The following is a 25,943-nucleotide window of genomic DNA, read 5'->3' on the forward strand; positions in this document are numbered from 1 at the left end:
GCTTCTGAGACCAATGTCCAGCACACATCTCAACATTCCCAAGCTGTGCTGGTGTGAAAATTTGAACAAGCCAGCTGAGGCCAAGGAGTAAAGCTGCATTTCTGAAGCTGTTCTCATCATCATCACTGATGCCAACAGGCTCCATGCCTGACATCCAGCAGACGGCCAGCAGTGGGGCTCACTCTACAGGTTGCCTCCTACATATTAGGCAACAGGGTAACAGCGTCCTCCTCTCAGCACTGTTGGCCAATCTCTTGCACTGCTCCAATATAGGTGGTTCATGACTGTGCCTTACCGCAAACCTTTTCAAGCGTCAGCGGAGCCACCTGGTGCTTCACCTTGCATTCCACAGTGGAGCGATTCTCGGCTGCAGTCATTTGCAAGTTTTCTTGGTCAGAGTATGAGTGTAAAACTATCTAAACATGTATGCATGACTGACATGACATTGTACCTAGATATTTAAACATGTTTCTGCCTGGCTTGGATGCTGCTTTCTAAGCACTACAATGGCAAAGCTTGTGAAATAGTAATTTTAATTTAAGAAATCAATGTGTTTATCTCTATAGTTTTTGAATCAATGTATCTTTCTTCCTGATAATTTGGCATTCCCATATGTGTGCAACAATAGAACCCTTGATTGTGATGACAAATTATAAATTGGCTTTCCTGGTTTCAGTGAAATCCGATAAACACCGGCAAAACAGCCCCGGAAGAAAAAGTGTCTCCTACGTTTAAACTGAAAAACACTGTTTTCCCTTTCCCAATGATGCCTTAGTAGGAGCAGGGATGGGATGAAGTTTGGAGTTGAAGGGGTGGTTGGAGAGGAGGCTTAGCAGACAATGGGCCTCATCCCGACTTGGGCGGTAACCCTTAAAATCGGCGGTAACGCTCTTAGCGCCGATTTTAAGGGTCCGTCGGATCACGACTCCAAATACCGCCGGCACCATTACAGCCGGCGCAAGGACAGCCGGCTGTACAAGCGCCGGCCATAACAGCGACAGGAACCATTAGCGCTAAAACATCAGCAATCACGAGTCCGGCGTAAGCGCTATTAGCACCAGAAAAACGGCGGATAATCCGCCGAAAATACCTCCAGCAAAAAGCTGGAGGTAACAGAACACAGGCCACAGCAATAAGGGCCCAGGTGGAACCAATGCAAATCAGAGGCCTACAAAGGACCCACCCATGCACACCACACCCTCCCCAACACCATTACACCCGCAGGAGCAGGGAGGAGACAGCAATGAGGGCCCAGGTGGAACCTATGCAAATCAGAGGCCTACAAAGGACCCACCCATGCACAACACACCCTCCCCAACACCATTACACCAGCAGGAGCAGGGAAGAGACAGCAATGAGGGCTCAGGTGGAACCAATGCAAATCAGAGGCCTACAAAGGACCCACCCATGCACAACACACCCACCCCAACAACATGCTGCCATTTGGAGCCGGGAGCCTTGATGTCGACATCTACCTGCTGCGCCTGGAGCTACAGAGGCCAGTCAACCAGGCCAGGGCCCTGGGAGTGCAGGGGGAAGTGGGGATGAGGAGAAGGAGGAGGAGAGCAGCACCAGCAAGGTGGCCAGCCATCCCCAGGGTCAGGCCAACACCCTGGGCCCTGACTGATGGTCAGTTGGTGACAGAATATCGGCTGGACAGAGCAACCATCACCCAGTTGCTGGACACAATCCAGGGTGACATATGCAGCCGCATAGCCACCAGCACGGCAGTACCTCCCCTAGTGAAGCTCGTGTCTGTGCTTCAATTTCTTGGGACTGGCAGCTACCAACATACTGTTGCCATGATGCATGGAATGGCCCAGTCCACATTCAGTGCCATGCTGGGACAGGTGCTTGATGCACTGTTGAATCATGTGTACAAACACATTGCATTGCCAGCCACACCAGCACAGGTGCACCAGCTTAAGGGTCAATTCTATGTCATTGCCCAAGTCCCGAATGTAATAGCAGCCCTGGACTGCACACATGTGGCACTTGTACCACCCCAGGCACATGAGGCTGCCTACAGAAACAGTAAACAGTACCATTCCCTCAACGTGCAGACGACATGTGGTCCTGACCTCACCTTCAGCCACTGCTGTGCCCGCTACCCAGGATCCACCCACGAATCCATGGTCCTACACAACAGTACCCTGCCAGCATACATGGAAAGGCACCGAGACCAAAACACATGGCTACTGGGTGAGTACAAATGTATACCACAAAGCATGTCAATCCACAACTGATGGTGCCTGTCACAGAATCCATCATTCCCAATAGGCAGCAGCATCACTGCAGCATACACATTCAAGCACCTTACACGATGAACCTTGGACATGTCCAACACAGCAGAACACACCCATGCAGGATGTAAGACATGTGGCGGCACAGTGACATATGGAAGCCCCACCACAATAAAGCCTCCTGTGTGAGTAGCACCATGGCTCCCAACACTGACACAGTAGAGAAATCCCACCCTGCCCATCCGACAGTAATGAAATTCCAAACCATGAGCTGGCACATCCACGAATGCTCCACACATAAGTAGGCCGAGTAATGACAATGCACATCCCACAAACACTGTCCCCAAAATGGCCATGGAAATGCATGGAGAACAGTACAGAATAGTGAAGAGCAGCAAATGCAACTGTAGCCAAATGGATTTGCAATGACACATGAGGCAGCCACTTCTGTCAAGCAGAAGTAGATGGAAGGGCCCCCTTATCCTGCGACAAGTGAATGTGTACTGTTACATACAGAAACATAGGCGTACCAAGTGGAGAGTACCGCATTGATTCAATCGTGCACTTAGGACAGCACACTCCACAATGTTATAGGCCAAATGACAAATATGGCAAATCACACTGATGACAGGGCTCTGTACACCCACTGGACTTACCTTGTCCCCATACCGGCTTTCTCTCCCCTGCAGGTGATTCTGGATATCCCCAGTACATGTGGCTCATGACCCCTGTGCGTCACCCACACACGGCGGCAGAGCGGGCATACAACCTTGGCCATGCCCGTACACGGATCTGCGTGGAGAGGGCATTTGGATGGCTGAAGGCACGCTTCCGGTGCCTCGACCGCACGGGAGGGGCAATGATGTATGCACCAGAAAAAGTTGGAAAAATTGTACTGACATGTGCCATGCTGCACAACATCTGTTGTCGCAGAAATGTGCCACTGCCCCCTGATGCTCATGTGCAGCCACCTGAGGATGGTAGTGAGGGTGATGAAGTGGCGATGAAGTGCCAGAAGGTGTTGCACATGCACAAAGGGTTGGGCTGAGGGTGGGGAGGTTGGCCAGACAGGGATTGATTGATGGATTCTTTTAGAAATGGGTAATGGGTAAATTGTAAATAAGTCTCTTCAACATTAAATTGCATTTGTAACAATCACTACTGTCCATGCATTGTGATTTTTGTAACGTGATTTATTTTCCGTCCAACGAACCCCCCTCCCCCCAGTAAACACCCAGCACACAATCCCCCCTCCCCCAGTGAACACCCAGCACACAATCCCCCCTCCCCACAGAGAACACCCAACAATCCCCCCTATCCCCCAGTGAACACCCAACAATCCCCCCTCCCCCCAGTGTACAACCCCCAACTGTGCAGGCCAACAACAATGATGCCATGCACCACTAGGATGGGCGCGTGTGCTTCCCTCTCCCAGGCCCCTCCGGTGTGCGTGCCCTCAGGTGGCGCATGGACCGGCGCCTTGGAAATGGCTCTAGTGAACCCTCTGTGGGTGTGGTGGAAGTAGAGGGTACAGAAGCGCTGGCCATCATGTGCTGACGCATGAGGTTATTGGCCTTGCGTTGCTGTTCTGCAAGTGCTGACACTGCCTCTATAAACTCGCGGACTCGTTGCCCAAAGCCTGTCAGGGCAGCGGTGCATTGCTGTACCACTTGCCGTGTACGCGCATTGTCCCGCGCCACGTATTTGCACCCATGCCTGATGGAATGACTGACAGCCTTTATGTGCCTGCTCTGCACCTTCGCCATGCCTTCAACCAGGGCCTGTTTGGCCTCAATGATGTCCAGTCGGCCCATGACTGCTGCCCAAGTGACAAAGGGCTCCCCTGGTGCGTCACGTGGTGGACCGCAAATTGGGTGCTGTCGGGGTGGGGGGCTGCATGGCGAGAAGCCACCAGCCTGGACTGGGCTGCCTGGCACAGATTGCTGGTCCTCTGGCCTCCCATAGGACGGTGTGTCCACATCTGGCTACGGTGTGCTGCAGCGACGCACAGGCACATGGCGAGTCCCTGCCTGCTGTCTGCCTGGGCTTGGGCTTCCCTGGGGTGTTGACACCCCTTCTCCATCACTACTACTGTGAGAGTGTAGTGCGACGGCATGATGCCCACGTGGAGGTGTTGCTCCCACGTCGGGCTCCAATTCAGACCTCTCTCTCTCGGCATCGGGGCTGTGGATGGTGGCTTGGGGTGAGCTGCCGGTCGCCTCCCTGCGGCCATGTGGCTGCTGCTGTCTGGCAGAGCTGCGTTGGGGTGAGGTGGGTGTTCCCCTGGGTTGTCTCCCTTGGGTGCAGCGTCTTTGTGAGGTGCTGGTGCTGGTGGAGGCACGGTGCTGTGGGCGCGTTGTCGGTGTGGCCTCATCCTCATCATCACCAGGCTGTTGGGATCGACGTGTGCCTGTGGGGTACGTAGGGGGTGGTTTGAGTACAATGCTACATACATTTGTATGATGCAGGTCATGCCAACAAGTGTGATTGAAAACAGTACCAATGACTCACTCAACTTGCATTCTGTTCAGTCACCATGTGGTGCTTGTTGTGGATGTGCATGGAGGTACACTGCATGGGAACGCGTGGTTGGGGTGGACTGCGCTCAGGCTTTTGTGGCTGTGTTGATGCACAGTACCACTCTATGTAGCTGTCCTATGGCTATGGGAGTCTATCCCCTGCCCCTGTCATTCATGCACTGCATGTACGGGGTCGTCTAGGCAGCACTACCGTTCTAGGGATGTGGGCCTCACTTACTGGTGTATGCAGTGCCTCAGACACATGTCTTCACTCTCATTCAGATGCATGCATTTGGGGATGGGACTCACCTGCTGTTGGGTCGATGCCAGTCCCTGCCTCCGCTCCACCAATGCCCTCAATGGTTCCCACGTCGATCAGGCCCGTCAATTTCTCCTCCCATGGTGTGAGGTCGGGTGTGGGTGGTGGTGGCCCTCCTCCTGTGGCCCTGCTTGCACTCCTGTGCTGGGACAGGATGCCTCACACTCGCACGCGCAGGTCATTCAGCCGCTTGCGGCAGTCCTCCCCATCCCGGGGCACGCGCCCCACGTGCCCCATGGCACTGACCCTTTGGGCGATGGATTGCCATATTTGGCCTCTACGATGGGCACTGGTTTTCCGCTGCTGCAGCTCATTATGGTATGTCAGTGCCTCCTCCACAAGTACCTCAAACTCCTGGTCACTGAACGTGGGTTTCCTGACTCTGTCCAGTGCAGACTTGCCCCTAGTCGCTCTTGACTCATTTTCCAGCCTTGGATTGTGTGGATGGCTTCCAGTAGCTGTGATATCCGACGCCAGGGACTGGGGCGCGTGCACGATGACTCGTGATCTGGCGGATTATCCGCCGGGTGCCTTGGCGTTAGCGCTATTTAGGTCCGGCGGATAATCCGCCACATTTACCACCCAAGTCGTGATGAGGCCCAATAGGTAAAGGTCCCTACTCCACCCATGTATGTTTGTTTGCTTTCTCCCATTGCTTCCCCTCCTGTCCTCTGACCTTATTCAAAAACACTGTACATTCAATGTTACATCATTTTCTTTGTAAAAAAAAAATGTATTCATATCTGGTCCGAGCTATTTGGAGGAGTTGTAGACAAATTGCAGCCATTTTTATGGTTGACGATTCACGTCTTAAAATTGGCTAAAATTCCTCAAAACAGCCCTTGACCGCTGACAAATATTTGTATTTACAAAAAATGGTTTAACTTGGATTTTTCAGTGTCTTGGTTTGTGGTCAGAGACCCTCTGTGTATGTGTATCTGTCTGGAGGAGAGCTGGAATGTGTCAGCTGCCTCTCGGCTTTAAAAGAAAAGCTGTGTGAGGCTTCCATGTATGAGGATTTTGTGAGGCCACGGTGTCATGGTCACCGCCCAGCCTGATGTGGCTCTCTAGAGCACCCACACCCAGCAGCCCATAAGAAGCTGCAGGCCCCTTAATTGCTGCTTATCACTTTCTTTCTTTATGGAGAGATTTTAAATTAGGAGAGATTTATAAATGATGGCTCATTTTAGGGATACATGTGGGTGGACAGAGTAACTTGAAGGCGGACGTAACCCCTTGGTTTTTTGTTTAGGTTGGCAAGCTTGCTCATGTGTTTGGCTATCAGGATTTTACCCAGGTTTTCATGTTCCCAGTGCAGAGGCTTACCCACAAGAAAACAAGCACTTGCCTTGAATTGGGATTTTGTTTTCCAGGGAATATTTCACTACAGATTGCTGGGTTTAAAAGTTGAACACCTTTTATCATGTTCAATCAATTATATTGGAACATATCCTCACTCAGGTTATTTTTCTGGTGTACATTACTTTTTTTTAATGTCCAATGCTCTTTTGTCTTGCTAACTTCATTCTAAGGGTAAGGTCAATTGAACTACCTTTTAAACATTTCACTTTAAAATATGCTCACTTACTGTGCGTATATTCATGGGTGCCAGCTTTTGATTTTAGCTATGGGGACAAAAGTTCCCACACAGAGTGAAGCGAGAGAGCTGTGCTCATCCCCAGTCTAACCAACACTTTTTACAGCACATGATGCAGCAGGAATAGGAAAAAAGTAATATGATTTACAGGAAGGTATACACGTACAACATCTCAGCAACAATCACCTAGCCTGCTGAGGTGCCTTTGAAAAATTCTGCTATAGGTTCCCCTGATATTCCCACACCAGGCAAACAGTTTTAGACTTCTCACCCCCTCCAATCAAGCCCTGGGGGTTACATTAATGAGACTCCCTTCTCATTTTGTAGTGAGCAGCACTTGATAAACAGTTATTATCTGCTTGGAGTTTATTTATTTTGACAGTCAAAATAATCCTTATCTGCACCAAACTGAGTACTCCCCGGCAAATCTTTTAATCATGCTATGCCTTATCTGCTAAAATCAGAAGTCTGTACAATGTGGAAAGTTTGTTTTCACAAATCAAAGTCTTCATGGGAAGAAAATAAAGGGCAAATGGGCAAAGGGGCCCCTGAAAAAGTATTGCATAATTTACCACAATAATTTTGACTTGTAGAAATGTTAGATATTACTGGATTAACACACTCCTCTTTATTGTCCTGAAAGTGTTCATAACATCTTGCTCTAAGAGACATTACCCTACTTATGTGCGCAATGAAACAATAAAAGAATATCTTTGTTTTTACACTCGAAAATACTGTTTAAGTCGGCAAACAGGTAAACACCAATAAACAGATTCTGAAAATGTTTGAAAACACTGAAAAAACACCCCAGAAGTAAAAAATAATAAATCCCTAAAACAGGAAACCCTAATTATAAATTACGACTTTTACCATGGTGAAAAGATTTTGAAGAATTGACAGCATGACGAAGAAATAAAAAAGAAATGAAAGAAAATCTAAGTATATTTGGAAGGAAGGAGAAAGAGCGTAAGGCTAAAGGGTAAAGGATAAATTAGAGAAGGCGTAGAAAGAAGAAGGGTGGAAATGCAAATGGAGAAAATTAGGGTGAGGGCTAGGGATACAAATGGAGAACGTAAATGAAATGCAAAGGGTGAGGGAAGAAGGAAAGCATGGAAGAGGAGTACATTTAAAAGATTGGCGAATAAGTGTGAACCAATTGTCAAAACATCCTTTTTTGACTAATTGACTAATTGATCATACATGTACCATCGTCAATAAAACAGGGTGTGTTGTGTATGTAGGAGATGATCTTTACCTTTTGCTCTTCGTAGGCATGTTTCAGGCTGACATAGTTGGTCAGAGCCCTCATGGCTATGGGCAGCTTCCCAATGGTTTTGAGGTCTATCGGCCGCTTGTGCGCTGAGATGATGAGCGTGTTCATCCACCAGTAGGTCGCCTTTGAAAGCAAATTGACAAATGGCTGGAGAAATCTCACTCCCAGGTCCTGCAGATCCTCTGGAGGTTTCACTTTTTGGGGGTTCATTAGAAATACATATCTCTGTAAGGGAAATCCACAGGTTGAATGGACAGGCTGCGGGTCCAGCTTCACATTAGAATGCCCTCTCACTCATGCTATTTTGCAGGGTATGCTGTTATAGACACACTTCAGGATCAGTTGATACACTTGCATGGCATGTATTAATATTTTAAAGAACTGAACATGAAACACACCAGATCAGTCTGGAAATGTATCCCTGATACTCTAGAGATATGCAAATACTTCACCAGCATCCATTATTGCTTGCCCTAGAGTGTCGCTAAATTGAATATCAGTCAAACTAGCAATGTAAACACAGAGACATTACAAATGTTACTAAATGGGATTCGGTTCATTTCTATCATTTTGTAATTGCAAAGAGTAAAGTTTCACAATAGATTTAAACAATATGATTACCGACCAGATCCTCCCAAGTGAAGGCAAAAGGGGTAGGGGGTGTCATAGGCTGCTCCAGCATCAGCCCCTCCCCAAAGTATCCACCATCATTCAGGGCCATGAAACCTAGAGCGGGGGGTGGGGGGGCACTGCTCGAAGTGCAGGCATTATAAACATATCCACAGGGGCCCGCGGAAAACACTGCACATCATAGTATACAATGGATGATGTAATGCAGTCTTCTACACCCTAAACACAAAATAGTTGACACACACTACAACACAGCAAAGTATGTACACCACAAAACACACTGCACAGCACTACACATCAAATCAGACCTTACTTGTCCAAGCACAAACCACACATGAAAACGCGGGGACGAATGTTCCACGTCACCGGAGCTCAAAAAGTGGTTAAAAAAGTAGGAACTATACCAGCTTTGGCACCACTTTTTGTGCCTTGGGGAATTTTCCAGAGTTTTGCAGGACGGGTTTGGTCATCGAACAGGATTACCATATCCGTCTTGCATTCCCACATGGGGTTTATACCAGCAAAAAAGTTATGCCAGCAAAAACGTTACGCCAACAAAAACGTTATGCAAGCAAAAACATGTTGCCGTAAATTCAATGGATTCCTGTAGCTTGTAAAGACCTCTTACACTTGTGACTTGATGGAGGCATTTACAATTTTTCCAATACAAAGTGCAAATAAAATGTTAACCAGGTTTAACACATTTTTTGCACTCTGACACAAAAGTCCAAAATTGCACAAAAGGGACCAACATTTGGGTGAGTGCAAACATAGCCAATCCCCTCATTGCAATTTATTGACTTTTTAGAAAATATGCCCTTTTATGCATTACAATGATTCAAGCCACCACACGCAGTGATAGGCACTGCACACAACAAATGACACCTTGGAAGTGACCACAAGTCATCACAAATAACAACACACACACTTTGCAACGCTCTAGGCTACCTGCCATAGCACTGGCCCAACACGCATGAATTTCAGAATTTTTAAATATTTGTACCGCACACACAACAAACTAAATCCGATCCTGGCACAGATGGTAAACATGTTCGAGAGAAAAAAAAGAAGCAGAACAACAACCTAGCTGAATATGAAATACGATACCCACTGCACAGTAAAATATATATCACAACACATATTGGACAGTACAACACAAACCAAAAATCATAATAAAACCACACAGAACAACCTATATCACACTTCATAAGACGAAAGTACCCATAACCCACAAGCGCATTATTACTCACACCATTGTAGACAGTTGGCAGGGAATTGAGGAATGTGAGGGATGGGAAGGATTTCCATATGGCTAGGGTGAAAAATCCCTGGCTTTATTTATTTTTATTTATTGTAAAATGATGCAGGTAATACATCTCAGATGCCGTAGTATGCCAGTCAGCCCGCCCTTTTCTTAAACTCCAAATCAGATGCATAGTGTACACCGGTGCCCTGCTGCATCAGCACCCTAATCTGCAGCTCCTGCTCTCCAGTAGCACAGAGCAGGTTCAGAAGTTACAGGTGCCCTATTTGACAGCTGTTGTGACATAAAGTTCACTGCAGTGCAGATGGTGCATTGAAGTTTGCCACTCTGCTCCAATATATTCTGGAAATATAACCCATACAAAGGTTTTTTAATGGTGGCTGATAGTTCACATAATTATTAAATCCATATCTGATTTGCAATAGACCAGCGTGAACCCTGTGAGTTCAGAATGTCAGGACTGGCTGGGTTAGTAACAGGAAGAGTAACAGGATTAACATTGTGCTTTCAGAGCTGGCTGGGTTAGTTGTGCTTTCAGAGCTGGCTGGGTTAGTAACAGGAAGAGTTTGTACATAGAATTAACATTGTGCTTGCCCAAGTCAAGATGGAGCGAAAGAAACTTAATCTAATTGGTTAAAGGAACAATTATATGTTTGGTTTGCCTGATTGGTGGAAAGAACAATGGGTTTGATTCTTGGGAGGTGAGCAAGATTCTAAACTTCCTTTTCTTCCATAGAAATTCAGTGACTGGTTGTACATTAGTTAAGCTCCTTAAGTAAGGCCCTTTCAGAGCTCAGAAAATCTACCAAAGAAGTAAGAATATCGTTAGCTGATCCAGTATGAACAAGAAGACATCAGGTGGGATCGTTCTTTTAAAGATTTTAAGATTGTCACAGTGAACTTTCATTTTCTTTAATAAGAAAACTTATAGAGTTAACAAGTTTCAAAATTATTTGAGAAAAGAGACATTTACAGTTAAAGTTATTATAAGGAAAACAAGCTTGAAGATTGTGCGTAGAAGTTTAAAGTTAATTAACTGCATGTAATGTACTTCAAGACTGTTTAATGTGTGCGCGAGCTCGCGTGTCGTCGTTTACGTGTTTTTGGAAGCGCGCGGGTATTCAGAGCGATAGAGCGCGTGCCCAAATGAACTGCGTGAGTGAATTTTAGCGCGTGCACATTTTTAACGTGAAAGACGTTTCATGGAAGAGCGCGTGTTGGTTTGCGATAGAGCGCGTGCCCAAATGAATTGCGCGAGTGAATTTTAGCGCGTGTACATTTTTAACGCGAACAACGTTTCATGGGAAATCGCGTGTTGGTTTGCGATAGAGCGCGAGTCCATTTTGATTAAGCGCGAGTTGTTTTTAACGCGTGAACTATTTTACGTGAATTACGTTTTGTTTCTCCGCGTGTGTTCGGTAGCGATAGAGCGCGAGTCCATTTTAACTAACGCGTGTTATTTTTATCGCGTTTACGTATTTTTTCACACGCGCGGGTTTGGTAAAGAATCGCGTGTGTATTTTAAACGCAAGGACAATTCTTCACGTCTTCTGATTTCACGTGTTTAACGCACACGCTTATCAAGGAAGAAATACTTCAGAGAAAGACTGCATTTTATAAAAGCATTAAAAACTACATAGAGTTAAAAGAACTTTGAAGCAAGAAGAATATCTAGTTCTGTAAGGTGTTTGCAAGGGCCATCACTTTAGGATTCTAAAGAGACTTGAGTGGCTTGAACTATATGCACTAAACAAGATATTATTTACAAGATATTCCACACAGATTATTAGCCTCTAAGTATTTTACTGAGGTTTAAGAGATACCAGAGCCTACCAGAAGGTTGCAGGGCTGCAGTTTCTCCGTTGTTATTTTCTCCAAATTCCCCTTTCCCTTTCTTGGGGTTTTCAGCTCAGCTTGTATTTAAGGGTTTGAGAGGTGAACTCCTGGTGAGGGTCTGTGGGGCCAGCATCAGCTCCTGTGGAATTCAGTCAAGCCGGACCCTGACACAGAACAGCTATGTGAGATGATGTGGATTCCAGGCACATGACTGTCGACATTCCAGTGAAAGGTACACAGGATGCTTGCCTCTGTGGCCACTGTTGACTCTCTGGTAAAAATGATAACTCCTCCCCACCAAAACCAGTAACTCCCAACAGGAGATCGCCTGGCAACCTATCTTCAAAGAGGTGTATGAGAGTGAGGGGCCCCCAGGCCCCCTCGCGCCGTACACTCCTCAGTACGGGACATGGACCACGTGCCTCCGGTAGTGGGGTTGCCCCTTGCCCTTATGAAACTTAACCATGGTTGACCGCTACATAGATGGGACTACTGAGCAGGACACGGGCATCCATCTTTTGTGCCCCCTTTCGACTCCATCTTGGGTAAACAGGCCTCACTGCGATAGTACAGCAAGGATCAGCTCCCCCTTCCACTGAAAAAGCCAAGGACAGAGGCACACACAAGGTGCGCAGGCAGCTGGCTGGCCCCCACCCTTGCACTCCCCCTGCGAAGGAAAGCTCTGCGCTCCCATTCTCACGTTGAAGCTGGAGAAAGTTGCAACAACCAATATGATACAGTTTTCTTCCTCTGAGGTCACTGCCAGCATGAAAACCAGCATGTGAACCAGGATGAGCTAAGCACTTTTTGCTCGTTCGTTCCCATAAAAGTGCAAGCCACCCACCCCCATTTAGAGTAATTTATTGCCATCCTGACCCTGCGCTCCCTGTAAGGTATTTCTTTCAAGTGCCAGACCCTCGCCTGCGCTGCGAAACCCACCCAACACACCAGCTACTAACCTTAAGCACTTTGCCACAATATATGTTTTTACTTATACTAATAGGTCTAAAGCTTAGGAGATATGTGAAACACAGCTTGACTTTTTTACATGCACAATAAAGGTCAAGGCCTCCAATTAAAGCCACGAATGACCCAATTGTACTGACAATAAATACTATATGTGATTTGTGTAGAAATATGAAAAGAAGTATAAAATGTTTAGATAATTTGTTATTTAGTGTTTTACGAATGCAAAATTAGCTTAGGTAGTGACCACAGTGACCAGACTGTGCACATCAAGAAGAAAGGGTCAAGGGTTCCCACTTGACGAATACCCGATCGAAAAGGCTGCTCGCCAAGGCAGGCCACGGCTTGGTTGGGGGATGGACCTCAGCGAGGTCCGGCCGTGAGCGGCGACCCTCAGAGTACCTGACTGAACACGTGGAGTCCCGTTTGCAAAGACCCCAAAGGAAGGTAAGGGGAAATACGGGAAGAAGGGAATTAGCAACAAAGGGAAGGTAGTTAAGAATAGGGTCTGTGTGAGTGACGGCGAGGCTTTTCTGATCTATCCTTTATATGGCCATTAGGTGTTGTAAGAAGTGAGAAGAAGAGAAGTGGTATCCTAGCCCGTACGGGGTAGAAGGCGGCGCCGCGTAGCATTTGTCCCGACCAAGTGCAGAATAGAGATAAAGAGAAAATAGTAGGGGTCTCGGATATTGAGTAGACTCGGAGTAGTTTTAGAATATTCTTTTTCCGTGGCGGTAAGAAACCTTGAGACATAATAAAGGTGAAAGAGGTGGGGAGTGAATGCGAAATAGTAGGTAGAATAGGGAAGAAGAAAAACCGGGCGCAGTAACGGGAATAGGGAAAGAACAAACGCGCGCAGGCAGTGCATGTGTATGATGCATGATTATATGTTTGTTGGTCTGCTTTGTGTATATGTCCTGTTGAACACACCAAAGTATTTCAGTACAAGTAACTTGTTAATTAATGAATAATAGGCAAAGAAATAAATTGTGAGAGGTGACCAGGTACCACCTCTCAGAAAGAACAGCTAATGTGATATACCATAATTGCGAGCATTGATAAAGAACGTATTTTCACATATTGTAACTGACATACCAAGTGAGAGGTGGAAAGGGACTCAAGGGTACCAGAACACACAAGAAAGGAAAAGAAGCATTGCCATGGGGGGAGTAACGCCACTAGCACATATTTGCCAGCACCTTCCACTATATAGCTACAGGATACAGAAGTATCACGATCAGTGGATCACTGAGATAAAAGGAGATGGGGTTATATCAATTTGGCCAGAAGGAGGGACATTCGACAAATGAGTGTTGGACCTAGTATCAACACATTTGCTAGCACGATACAAAGGGAAACAGTTACAGAACCGGATAGAAGTGTTAGATTTATGGCGAATGTTCGAGGAAGTTACCCCCACGGCAGCGGTAGGCACAAGCCGAATGATAGAAAAGCAGAAAATACCTGAAGAAGTAAGAGGGACACCAAAACGGGAGTGCTCAACAACTACAACCGAGAACGAAGTAACACAAATCTATCCCTTAATGACCAGGCCAGCAGTAGGGTTTAGTGAGCCCATGTATATACCACCCACCCCCACTGTTCCGTGCGGCGCAACAGCCCATGAACCCCCACCATATGACAAAGGAGGCCTGTACGGCCCCACAAGTGCGCCTCCTGTGAACCTAGCATGTTTAACAGGCGATTTAAATCGCCAGCTAGCACACGCACAAATGGAAATAACACGGTTAAGAGCTCTATGCGACAAGGGGCAAATGCTGCAAGGGGGAGGGGAGGTACCCCCGCTGTCACTGGCAGATCTCACACCTCCGATAGGGGCAGCAAGCAATGCAACCCCAGCAGTCTCAGTATCAGGACAATCTATAGCACCACAAGGGACGTCATCACAGCAAAGAGAAGAACACGAGTGGCAGTCAGGACAGTTCCTGTTCCAATTGAATAACAAGCCAGTGATAATTATACGCCCAGATACACCAGAGAATCAACAAAGTGGAGATCAGGGTGAAAGACAAGGAAGTGAACCCAAGGAAAACTGGGAGGATAATAACGAGCCAGAGTCAGAAATAGAAGAAGTATGGGATGATTTAGATGAATACGAAGAGACAGCTGCCGCAGAGGGTTCCCCACTGCCAAACTGCCGTTACCCAGACACACTATCACCACACTATCATTATGGCAGGGTAGATTAAGACAACGAACAGGGAGGACAGGGAACATACTAGTAAGTAAAACGAAAAAAGGGAGAACGAGCAAAACAGGAAAGAAACGGAAACTACAAATGCCACTGATACATAAAGGAGCAGGTAGTCCAAACTATATCCCGTGGGCCCAAATGGACAAAAACAACCTGTTAAAACTCCTCCCCCCGCTGACGGGAGGAGCAGGTAAGTGGATACATGCATTTGATAAGAACACGGCAGGCGTGCCGTTAGCTATAGGTGATGTGAAAAGCTTATTAGTATCAGCAATCGGGGACCAAGCAGACACAGTCTGGGAAAGGGCAGGGTTCCCGGGAGTAACAATGAGCTGTGATCGCCACGATGGATCACCATTCAACAATGTTCGATCACAAGTGTGGGATGCATTGCGGCGTGCATTTCCAGAGGTTCCAGATTTACACGCAGTGATGCAGTGCACGATGGAGGAGAGCGATGATCCTGCGCAATTCATTTTGCGAGTGCAAGACTTATGGAGAAGTGAAACTGGTACGGCATGGAATCAATCAACAGCCTTATTTTATTTTATCATTAAAAAGGGGTTGCCGAAAGAGGTGCAGAAGGCCTTGGAAAAAATAGCTGGGATGGAAGCCAAAGGGTGGCCTGAAATTCAGAGCATAATTGTACACCATTGGAGGAGGATCAAAGAGAAGGAAAAGGAGGTCACACAAAAGAGGCTGGCTGATGAAGCAAAAGTAGTGCAGACAAAATTAGTAAAGGTCGCCGCCATTACTGCCAGTGTAACTGCAGACAGAGAAAACGAATGAGAGGAAAGTGCGGGAGGAAGGCCCGTTCGGATAGCAGCGCAGTGGGTTGGAGAGGACCAGGGAAAGTGGAACGGAGAGGAACAGCCATGCCAAGGATCACAGTGGCAGAACAGGCCGGCCCAAGGAAGAGGTGGGTACCGTGGGCAGAGGGGAGGATACGGAGGAATGGGAAACAGAGGGTATGGTGGGCAAGGACCAAGAGGAGGACAACAGGGGCCATGTTGGAATTGTGGAAGGTGGGGACATTATTCACAAGATTGTAGAATGCGACCATCGGGGTATTTTCAGGGGCAGCAGCAGCCCATGAACAATGAACAGGGGTGGGGCTGCCCACACCCAGCTAGCGCTGGTGGAGCTCCAATGGGAAGAGGGGGACAACAAGATCAGTACTGCTATGACCCCCAACTGCAACAAAGACAGCCAGCCCCACAACAGCAGCAACAGCAGCAGCCACAGCAGAACAACCAGCAGACACACACAGTATCACGCCCATAGCACAATTGTAAGAACTCCAGAGAAGGGCCCCGCCGGAAGAGCAGGAGTTGTGGGGCAAACGAGGGTGTAAACAATCAGCCACAGATCTCATTTGGAGACAGGAAATGACAGGCAAGGTAGTGATGACTGTACAATTATTAGAAGTAGCGTTCCAACAACTGCACTTCCCAGCTCACGTTGCAAAACAACACATCGCCTCAGACATTCAGGAGTATTGGTTTGTTCCCAATCTGCACAAATACTTGTCTAAATTTGTGATTGAATGTACTACATGCCAAATTTACAATTCAGGAATGACATTACAAACTCTGCGTGGCACTTTGCCACACCCTAGAGGTCCATTCAGAGAACTACATATCGACAACGCCGATATGGGAGAAAGATGTAATGGAGCGAGATACTTGATTGTGGTGGTATGCCCTTTTTCACGGTGGGTGGAAGCGGGCCCCTGCCCCCATCCTGATGCAAAACGTGCTGCCAAGTTCCTTGTGCGAGAAGTATTCTCGCGGTGGGGAATCTGTGACGTGATCCGTTCAGACAACGTCACGCACTTTGTGAATGATCTTTTCAAAGAAGTAACCTCCCTTCTGGGGGTGAAACATAAACTATGTTCGATTTATCATCCAATGGCCAATGGAGTTGTGGAGAGGATCAACGGGCTGCTCAAAAGAATTTATCGAAATTATGCAGCACGTTGAAAAAAATTGGATATATTGTCTGCCCCTAGCACTGATCCAACTCAGAAATCAACCATGCAAGGATCACCATTTGAGCCCCCACGAAATCGTGACGGGGAGAAGAATGCACATGCCGCTCTCTCCTGTTAGGAGGGTGTCTGATGCACACAGGGCTGCCACAGTGCTGGGGGAGGACTTTAAGGAATACCTAGCACAGCTAATGCGCGCAGTACGCAGCATAGCAAAACAAATTGCTCCGCCATTTACTGAAGATGTAGCAACAGACTCCTCCATGCCAGCAGCAGGTAGCCCAGAAGGGCCATTAATGCCAGGGGAAAACATCTATGTTCGAAGCTTTGTAAGAAGGTGGAATTCACCAAGATTTCATGGTCCATACCAAGTGGTGTACAGCACACCAACTGCAGTTAAGGTGAAGGGACTGAAATACTGGGTGCACTTCTCAGACGTGAGAAGGGCGCGCAGTGTCGCACTCCCCCAAAATGAAACAGACTGTGTGGATGGCATTGCTAACACAGTCTGACATGATGAAAACTGCAACTAAGACAGGAAAAGTATAGTAAAAAAGTAAAATGTTTCTTTTACATATTCTGTCTTTCTCTTTCTCTCTCTCTCTCTTTCTCTTTTTTCTCTCTTACTCTCATATGAATTGTGTTATTTCTCCTATTTTTCTTCATTGTTTTTATGATAAATGGAAAGAAATTGTTAATGCCTAAATGAGCAAAAAAGATGAAAAAGAATGAACAATTGCAAATATGTTTCTTTTCATGATGACTTAACGAATTTGTCTCGCCCAACATGAGCCAATGCGACGAAACGGCTGAGCAGGCCAAAATGTTAGCTAGAAATAGGGATGCCACTAGGGCCAGTAGATTGAGCAATGTGGAATGCGTTACAAAATATGCTGCCATACTATTTGCAATAATGATTTTTTATTTTATTTGGTATAACGCCGTTTTATTTGTGGCAAATGAAATGAACAAAGGGGGGAGCGGGGCTAAAATGATAAAACAAGGGTCTAAACTAATATGGACTGGAGTAACAACCATTTGGAAAGACACTTATAATGTTGAATTGAATAGTATAAATACAACGCCACCCTATGAACCATCGCATGAAAACAAAACTGCTATCCCATTGTTGAGTAATAGTATGGCCAAGGAAATAGAGCCTGAATGGGATGTAAATGACGATTACTATTGGTTGACTAACTCCAGAAATACAAGCATGCACACACACACACGGCACCAGAAACCACTACTGAATACACACATGTCACCATGAACAACATTGATGATGCATGGTCCTGAATATTCCCGCTGCAATATCAACAAGTTGGTACCCAATTAAAAAACAAAGAGGGAGGAGAAAAGGGGGGGGCGGGAAAAAACAGATATGATATTTATCACAACCTGGGGTTAGATGAAATAGAGGACCCCCGACACCCTGACCAATCAAATAAATGGTATTCAGACATGAGCACCGTAGCAAAGCAAGCAAGTAATGAAAGTTGCTACGTGTGCTCACTTATTCCTCATGCAACTGGAACCCCAAAAATGTTAATTCCACAGAAAGTACCCTTGTCTGATGCCTAATGTTTGATTCATCTGATGCTGTGAAGAATAAAAAAGACATTTCAGGCACACACAGTCACCATGGAAAAATTGGAACACGAACAAACATGCACCAGCAGATGACAAGGAGTAATTTCCCTCCAAGAGCCATTTTTCATCATAAAAGGGACAAGGTATGCAGACAACAAGTGACATGATGAAACGATTGAATGCAAAGCTGAGGGGCTTCGAGGGCTGCCAGACGAAACATACGAGTGGGCAAAAGAAACGTGCATCCCCATCTGGTCACAGCATATCACCAAGCTGACATGGGTCACACCACTGGAGAGACCCATAAAGATTCAAAAGGAAATACCGCACGAACTTTGCTTTCATGGAGAAGGGAAGGTGAATATGGGAAATGCACAGCAGTGCAATAAGACTTTAATAATACCAGATATGAAAAAAGGCACTGCCGCATTAGTGGACATTAACTGGATCTGTGGCAAACGAGCTTACCTGCATCTCCCAGCATCCTGGAGGGGCACTTGTACCCTAGCCACACTTCACACAGCACTAATGGTGATACCAGAGAGCCACGTTCAGTTTACAGCAGGCCAATCGGCTGACAGTTCGACAGCAGGCCAATCGGCTGACATATCGGCAGCAGGGCAATCGGCTGAACCATCGACAGCACCCGATGAGACAATCACGGAGTCCCCAGCATACGAACTATTGTCAGAAGAAACATTGAGAAACAAGTTGTCGCGCAGCAAAAGATCCAATTATATTTCGTCCAAATCATCAGAACTCCTTGCTGAAATCCCGCAGCAGTACAAGCTTTTATCATCTGCAGAGACATTTTTTGCATCATTTCTAGCACCAGGCGTTCAAGCCAGCACAAACGCGAAATGGCTGCAGATAACACGCTGGGAGCTCATCCAGCTGGCTAACGACACTGAAGAAGGATTCAACATCATAAAAATAGAGCTCCGTGCACTGCGCCTGATGACGATGCAAAAAAGATATGTCTTAGATCTTATCACGGCGATGGACGGCGGTGTTTGCAAAAAACATTGGGGGGGCGTGTTGTACGTTCGTACCAACTTCAGATGCTGATAACGGGACACTGTCACACGTGATAACAGCAGTGCATAATTTAGGAGAAAGAATGACAACGGAAGGTGGAGCAGACAACAGCACGTGGTTCGACAATCTGTTCCGCTGGATACCATCATGGGTGAACATAGCAGCGAAGATACTCATTCCCATTATTGTCTTTCTTCTCCTAATATTTTGTGTGTGACAACTGGGACTAAGATGCTGTGAAAATAATATGCCTAATTCAGCGATGATGATGGTAACAGTGGGCCGACAGACAACGGTGGCTACTCTGATAGATGCCCAAGTACAAACTGGAGAATACACCACACCGCAGTATAGAATGACTGCCATCTATAGGCAGTATGGGGACGTGGTCGATAATCTACATCACACTACCATTAAAGAACCAAAGGACTTGCTGTGGTATAACAAGGTTTGGATAGATTTGGATGGGGATGGTGGGATATACTTAATGGTCACCCCAGAAGAATACGCAAGAAGGGGTAACAGCTTAAGAAGTGTGTGCAAAGCATGGATGCCAATAAAGGATACTCCTGCTTGGGATGAGGCTGTGGCTGAAGCTGAGCGCTACCGAAGGGAGAACGGAAAGAACGAGATAAGTAGTTCATTACTTAAGATGTAACGAAAGGGGGGAATGTATGGGAGTGAGGGGCCCCCAGCCCCCTCGCGCGGTACACTCCTCAGTACGGGACTTGGACCACGTGCCTCCGGTAGTGGGATTGCCCCTTGCCCTTATGTAAAGTTATCCATCTTTTGTGCCCCCTTTCGACTCCATCTTGGGTAAACAGGTCTCACTGCGATAGTACAGCAAGGCTCAGCTCCCCCTTCCACCGCAACAGCCAAGGACAGAGGCACACACAAGGTGCGCAGGCAGCTGGCTGGCCCCCAACCTTGCACTCCCCCTGCGAAGGAAAGCTCAGCGATCCCATTCTCACGCTGAAGCTGGAGAAAGTTGCAACAACCAATATGATACAGTTTTCTTCCTCTGAGGTCACTGCCAGCATGAGAACCAGCATGTGAACCAGGATGAACTAAGCACTTTTTGCTCGTTCGTTCCCATAAACGTGCAAGCCACCCATCCCCATTTAGAGTAATTTATTGCCATCCTGACCCTGCGCTCCCTGTAAGGTATTTCTTTCAAGTGCCAGACCCTCGCCTGCGCTGCGAAACCCACCCAACACACCCTCTACTAACCTTAAGCACTTTGCCACAATATAAGTTTTTACTTATACTAATAGGTCTAAAGCTTAGGAGATATGTGAAACACAGCTTGACGTTTTTACATGCACAATAAAGGTCAAGGCCTCCAATTAAAGCCACAAATGACCCAATTGTACTGACAATAAATACTATGTGTGATTTGTGTAGAAATATGAAAAGAAGTATAAAATGTTTAGATAATTTGTTATTTAGTATTTTACGAATGCAACATATTAGCTTAGGTAGTGACCTCAGTGACCGCATCCTGACCTGCTTGGAGCAAAAGATATTTGACGTCCATCATCTCATCAACCACTCAGCCAATCAGAAGAAAGAGATGCCATCCACACCTGCAGCACCACACCGCTTGGCCAATCGGGTCCATTTAGTATTTTTTGTTAGAGTTACTTTAATTGATATATATATGAGTGATGATGTAAATGGTTTTGGTTTTTTTTTGGATTATTTCCTAGCTGGAGAAATAAACCATCCTTTGAACTCTTGCAGCCGGTTCCCAGTGCCTCCTTCCCTGACAGGGGTTGTGTTGGTTATTTTATTTTCTCTTACACGTAGTAAGCCGGGGAAAGGCACCTACAGAGGCAATTCCATATCAAAGGCCTGCCTTACAGTAGTGGTTGGCATCACAGACAACTTTGAAGCTGCAGGCTGGGAAAGAGATGAAGTTAAGTCAGCTGGAGAGAGCAAGTGGGCTTGGTTAAGGATTCATTCATCTTGGTTTACTTTGGGCTTTTTCTCCTGATCTCCCCACCACTTCCCGCGGAACAAGGCACTCTGGGTATGATATCAGGAGGCAAGGGTCACTTGTCTCAAGGACAGGAATTGGACCACTAAAAGAAGACTTGCTTTCATCCATTCCCATCTGGCAAATTTATCTATATAAGAGGGGGTCTCACCCCTTAACTTTGATTAACTTGTGGATCTTCAGGGACATCAGGAATAATGAATCTGGACCCTGTTGGGAGAGTAGTCCTTTCAAAAGCTCTTTGCCAGAGGTGAACACAGGTGTTCCAAGACAGGGGAATGCTCTGCTCCTTACCCATCCCCAGGGCATCTTGCGGCACACTTTGTTGAGAAACAAGGCCTACCACTATGCTAGCATACCTCCCTAGGATGGGAGAGCAGAAACTGAAAAGAACTCAACTCGTCCTAAAGCTGCCTGCAATGAGACTTGTTGCATCCAGAGGGCCAAAGCAGCTTGGTCTCCTGTTTTCATTGTTCAAGTCACTTTTTTTTTTTTTTTTTTTTTTAAATTTTATTTTTGGCGGCAGAAGGTTACATGGTACAAACAGCAAGGCCTCAAGCATGGGCACACGTTACAAGGTGGAGCAATACATAAAGCATAGTACAATGGTAACAGTAACGTCAGGCATAGGTCACATAAGATTTATACAAGTATATGTTCATATAGTAGGGGTAGTTACGGAAGGAGTGGGGGAGAAGCCGGAGCTGGAGGCGTTCGTGCTTCTACTGTTAAGGTATGAGTTGAATTCCATCCATATGTTCTTGGGGCGAGAGGTGGCAGGGAGCATGGATATGAATTCTTCCTCACAATTACGTGACCAAGTAAGCATATGGAGCCACTTCCGGTGGGATGGAGGGAAGGGACTTTTCCAATTCTGAAGAATGCATTTCTTGGCTATCATACAACCAATATTAAGGAATCTAGCTGAACTTCTAGTGTCATCGGTCCCCCATGCACCAAACAGGACGGCCAGCAGATCCGGGTTTACCACCGTTTCAGTGATAGCAGAGAGTGTTTCTAGGATACCCTCCCAAAATCCAAGCAGTTTGTTACACGACCAGAACATGTGTAGGTGATCAGCCTCTGTCGCCCCGCAGCGGGGGCAGGGGTGCGCCGGAGTACGGGCGAACCTAGAGGTTCTATACGGAGTATAATAAAGTCTATTTAGAAGTTTGTACTGCATGGCGTGAAAACGGAAATTGAGGGAGACTCTTTGGGTGTGTAGGCACATACCCTCCCAGGCCCCATCCGATATTTCCAGGCCCAGGTCGCTGGCCCATTCATCTCGTGCCCTGAAAGTGGGAGTAGGGGAAGCAGCCTGAAATATCTTGTAGAGTGAGGAGACCACTCCACGGGCACCACCCGAATTGGCAATGTATGCGATGGCCGGGTTGTCTGGGGGCTCGTCCGGGAATGTGGGCCATTTGGAGCGAAACGCAGCCCGTAATCTATAGTATTGGAGGGTTTCCAAGGCGGTCCCGGTGTGTCCCGGTTTCCAAGATAGGGGGTCAATGAACCTGCCCTCGGGATAGAAGTCCGTCAGTGCTTGGTATCCCAGCATCCCCCAGTGTCGGGCCAGCGCTGCATCGTGGGTTGGTTCCAGGCCGGGAAAGGCCCACACAGGAAGCCACTTGTAGTACGGGGAGGCTCCAGGCGTCTGGAATAGTAGGCGCGTCCAGGCTAAAAGGGTCGTATTGAGAGGGTCAATGGGAGAGTCGGGTGTGTATTGACGATGCAGTATAATGGACATTAGATCGGTACCAGCAGTTGCCAGTTTTTCCAGTTTGACATGGGGACGCACTGGTGTACCAGGATACCAGTGAGTAGCATGTTGGGCCTGAGCTGCGTGCCAATAAAGTGATAGATCCGGAGCCGTGAGTCCCCCTAGCTTGTATGGAAGTGTCATGTCCATCCACTTTTTACGTACTGCGCCCGAGTGCCAAAGGAACTGCGCAAATAATGTGTGTAGCCTGGAAAAATAGGCCTTCCCAGGCCACACGGGTACATTGCTAAACGTGTAAAGAAGTTTGGGGAGCAGAATCATTTTAATGAGGGAGAGCCGTCCAGCAATGGATAGTGGGAGGGTACGCCACCGGAGGGCTTTGGTCTCAACTATTCGTGCTACCGCAACGTAATTATCGGCAAGGAGGGTGGATTTAGCTAAGGATATGTGTACGCCCAGATATCTAACACCATTCGGCGACCAGCGGAGGGGGTATTCAGAGACGGGTTGCTGGGTGGATTTAGTGAGCGGGAAGATTTCTGATTTGGAATAATTAATAGTGAAGCCGGAGTGAGTGCCAATACGGGTGATATCCCTCAGTATTGAGTCCAGGTGTATCGCAGGGTCTCTGATATATAACAAAACGTCGTCCGCGTATAAAGATATGATTTCGGGGCTGTCTTTCAATCTTATTCCCTTGCGGGCGTGATGAGCACGGACATAATCTGCCATTGGATCTATTGCTAAAGCGAACAGTATTGGAGAAAAAGGGCATCCCTGTCGGGTACCTCTGAAGAGTGTAAAAAGGTCAGATGTTAGTGTATTGGTTCTAACCCGCGCCACGGGAGAGGTGTATAGCAATTTGATGAACCTAATCATGTTCGGGCCAATGCCCATAGTCTCCAGCACCAGCCAAGTGTATCTCCAGGAGACCATATCAAAGGCCTTTTGGACGTCTAGTGTGACCGCCACCGCCTGTACATCCTGATCAATGCGGGACATTACGTTAAATAGTCTTCTGATGTTGTGGGAGGTGGACCTACCAGGTACAAAGCCGGCCTGGTCCTCATGGACCAAGTACGTCATAATGGGCAGAAATCGGTTCGCTATAATTTTTGCGAAGATCTTTGTGTCGAGGTTCATAAGGGAGAGGGGTCTATAGGACCCATATTCATCGTCCGGTTTGTCAGGCTTGAGCAGCACTGTGATGGCTGCCTCGCGCATGGAAAGGGGGAGGATAGAGACTCGGAGCGATTCATCCCAGACCTCAAGTAGCTTGGGGGCGAGTATGGAAACGTGTTCTTGGTAGAAATCGGCGGTTAAGCCGTCAGGCCCCGGGGCTTTGCCTTTGGGTAGGTCGGAGATGGCTGTCACTATCTCATCGAGTGTAATTGGGGAATCTAGTTCGTCTCGAGTGGTGGAGGAGATCTCTGTGGTGGGGATCCGGTCGAGGAGTTCTCGCATATGTTGTTCAGTGTGCTCAGCAGGCTGAGAGTAGAGGGACCTGTAGAACTCGGTGAATGTGTTTAGGATTTGTTGGTCAGCCCACTGAACATTTCCCTGTTCATCTTTAAGAGAGGTGATTTGCGTTCTGCCAGATTCCCATTTGATTAGTGTCGCTAACGTTTTCCCGGGCCTATCTCCCTCACCATATTTCCTGGCTGCTTGAGGGCGGCCAAGGAATTGTATTTCGCTGACGGCGAGTTTGTTGAATGCCTGGAGTTCATCGGAGATCTGGGCAAGTGTGGCATGGTTGGCACCCGAGGCACCTTGCAGTTCCAGTTGCTTGAGTTTGCTTTCAGACCGGCCCAATGCTGTTCTAATTGATTTCAACACCCCAGCTTCCCGGGAGATGGACATTCCCCTGATATATACCTTGAAGGCGTCCCATCTTACTGCAGCAGAAGTGTCTCGGAGAGTGTTTAGTTCGAAGAAAGACAGAATGTCAGCAAGTATTTCAGCCTTAAATACAACATCTTGCAGAGCATCGGATTTGAAACGCCAGGTGCTAAACGTCGGAACAGGTATCCCCAGTCTAGCTGAGAGTGTTATCGGGGCATGATCAGACAGCGTGCGAGGTAGGATCTGGGAGTCGACAACCCCTCCCATGACTCCTTTGGAGACAAAGAATAGGTCCTAGAAGAGCTATCATGCACTGATGAGTAATAAGTGTAATCCCTTAGATGGGGATGTAGCATTCTCCAGGCATCGCAGATGTCGAGGGTCTTAATATGAGAGTGCAGTCTGCGTGCAGCGCTGGACAAAGGCCGGGGAGTAGTACCAGTTCTATCTAGGGCCGTATCAAGGATAAGGTTTAAATCTCCCCCCCCAAAGGATCGGTGTGCCCACATATCCCAGCCGTATGGTGGTGATCTTGTCAAAAAAATTGGGAGAGTCCACATTGGGGCAATAGGTATTGACAAGTAGATATTCTTTGTTGGCCAAGGTACAGTGTAGTACTACATAACGTCCCTCGGGGTCAGTGTAATTTTTGTGCAATGTAAACTTAACGGATTTATGAATCATGGTTAGAACCCCCCTTGATTGAGTGGAGTAGGAGGTAAAAAATCTAGCAGGTCCCCATGCTGGGGCCATGGTTCTAGGAATGTGGCCATTGGAGTGTGTCTCCTGTAGGAGCAGTATTTTGCAGCTATGTCTGTTGGCATAAGCCATGATTTTACGTGCCTTGGTGTGATTGCTTACCCCACGGACATTCCATGACATTATGACGGTAGCCA

At 47.1% G+C, this 25,943-nt stretch overlaps 1 protein-coding gene across 4 annotated transcripts in view; it reads right to left on the minus strand.

Moving 5' to 3' along the window:
- The window catches only part of ABCC9 (ATP binding cassette subfamily C member 9), a 1,387,936-nt gene that overhangs the window by 1,044,545 nt on the left and 317,448 nt on the right, over nucleotides 1–25,943 (minus strand). For all 4 annotated transcript variants that reach the window (XM_069628445.1, XM_069628446.1, XM_069628447.1 and 1 more), the window contains exon 6: nucleotides 7,934–8,176. In XM_069628445.1, coding sequence (XP_069484546.1) covers nucleotides 7,934–8,176 — 243 coding nt within the window. The remainder of the gene's footprint in view (nucleotides 1–7,933; nucleotides 8,177–25,943) is intronic.

Source organism: Ambystoma mexicanum, chromosome 12 (genome assembly GCF_040938575.1).
Source record: "Ambystoma mexicanum isolate Mex_15411 chromosome 12, UKY_AmexF1_1, whole genome shotgun sequence".
Taxonomy (NCBI): Eukaryota; Metazoa; Chordata; class Amphibia; order Caudata; family Ambystomatidae; genus Ambystoma; species Ambystoma mexicanum.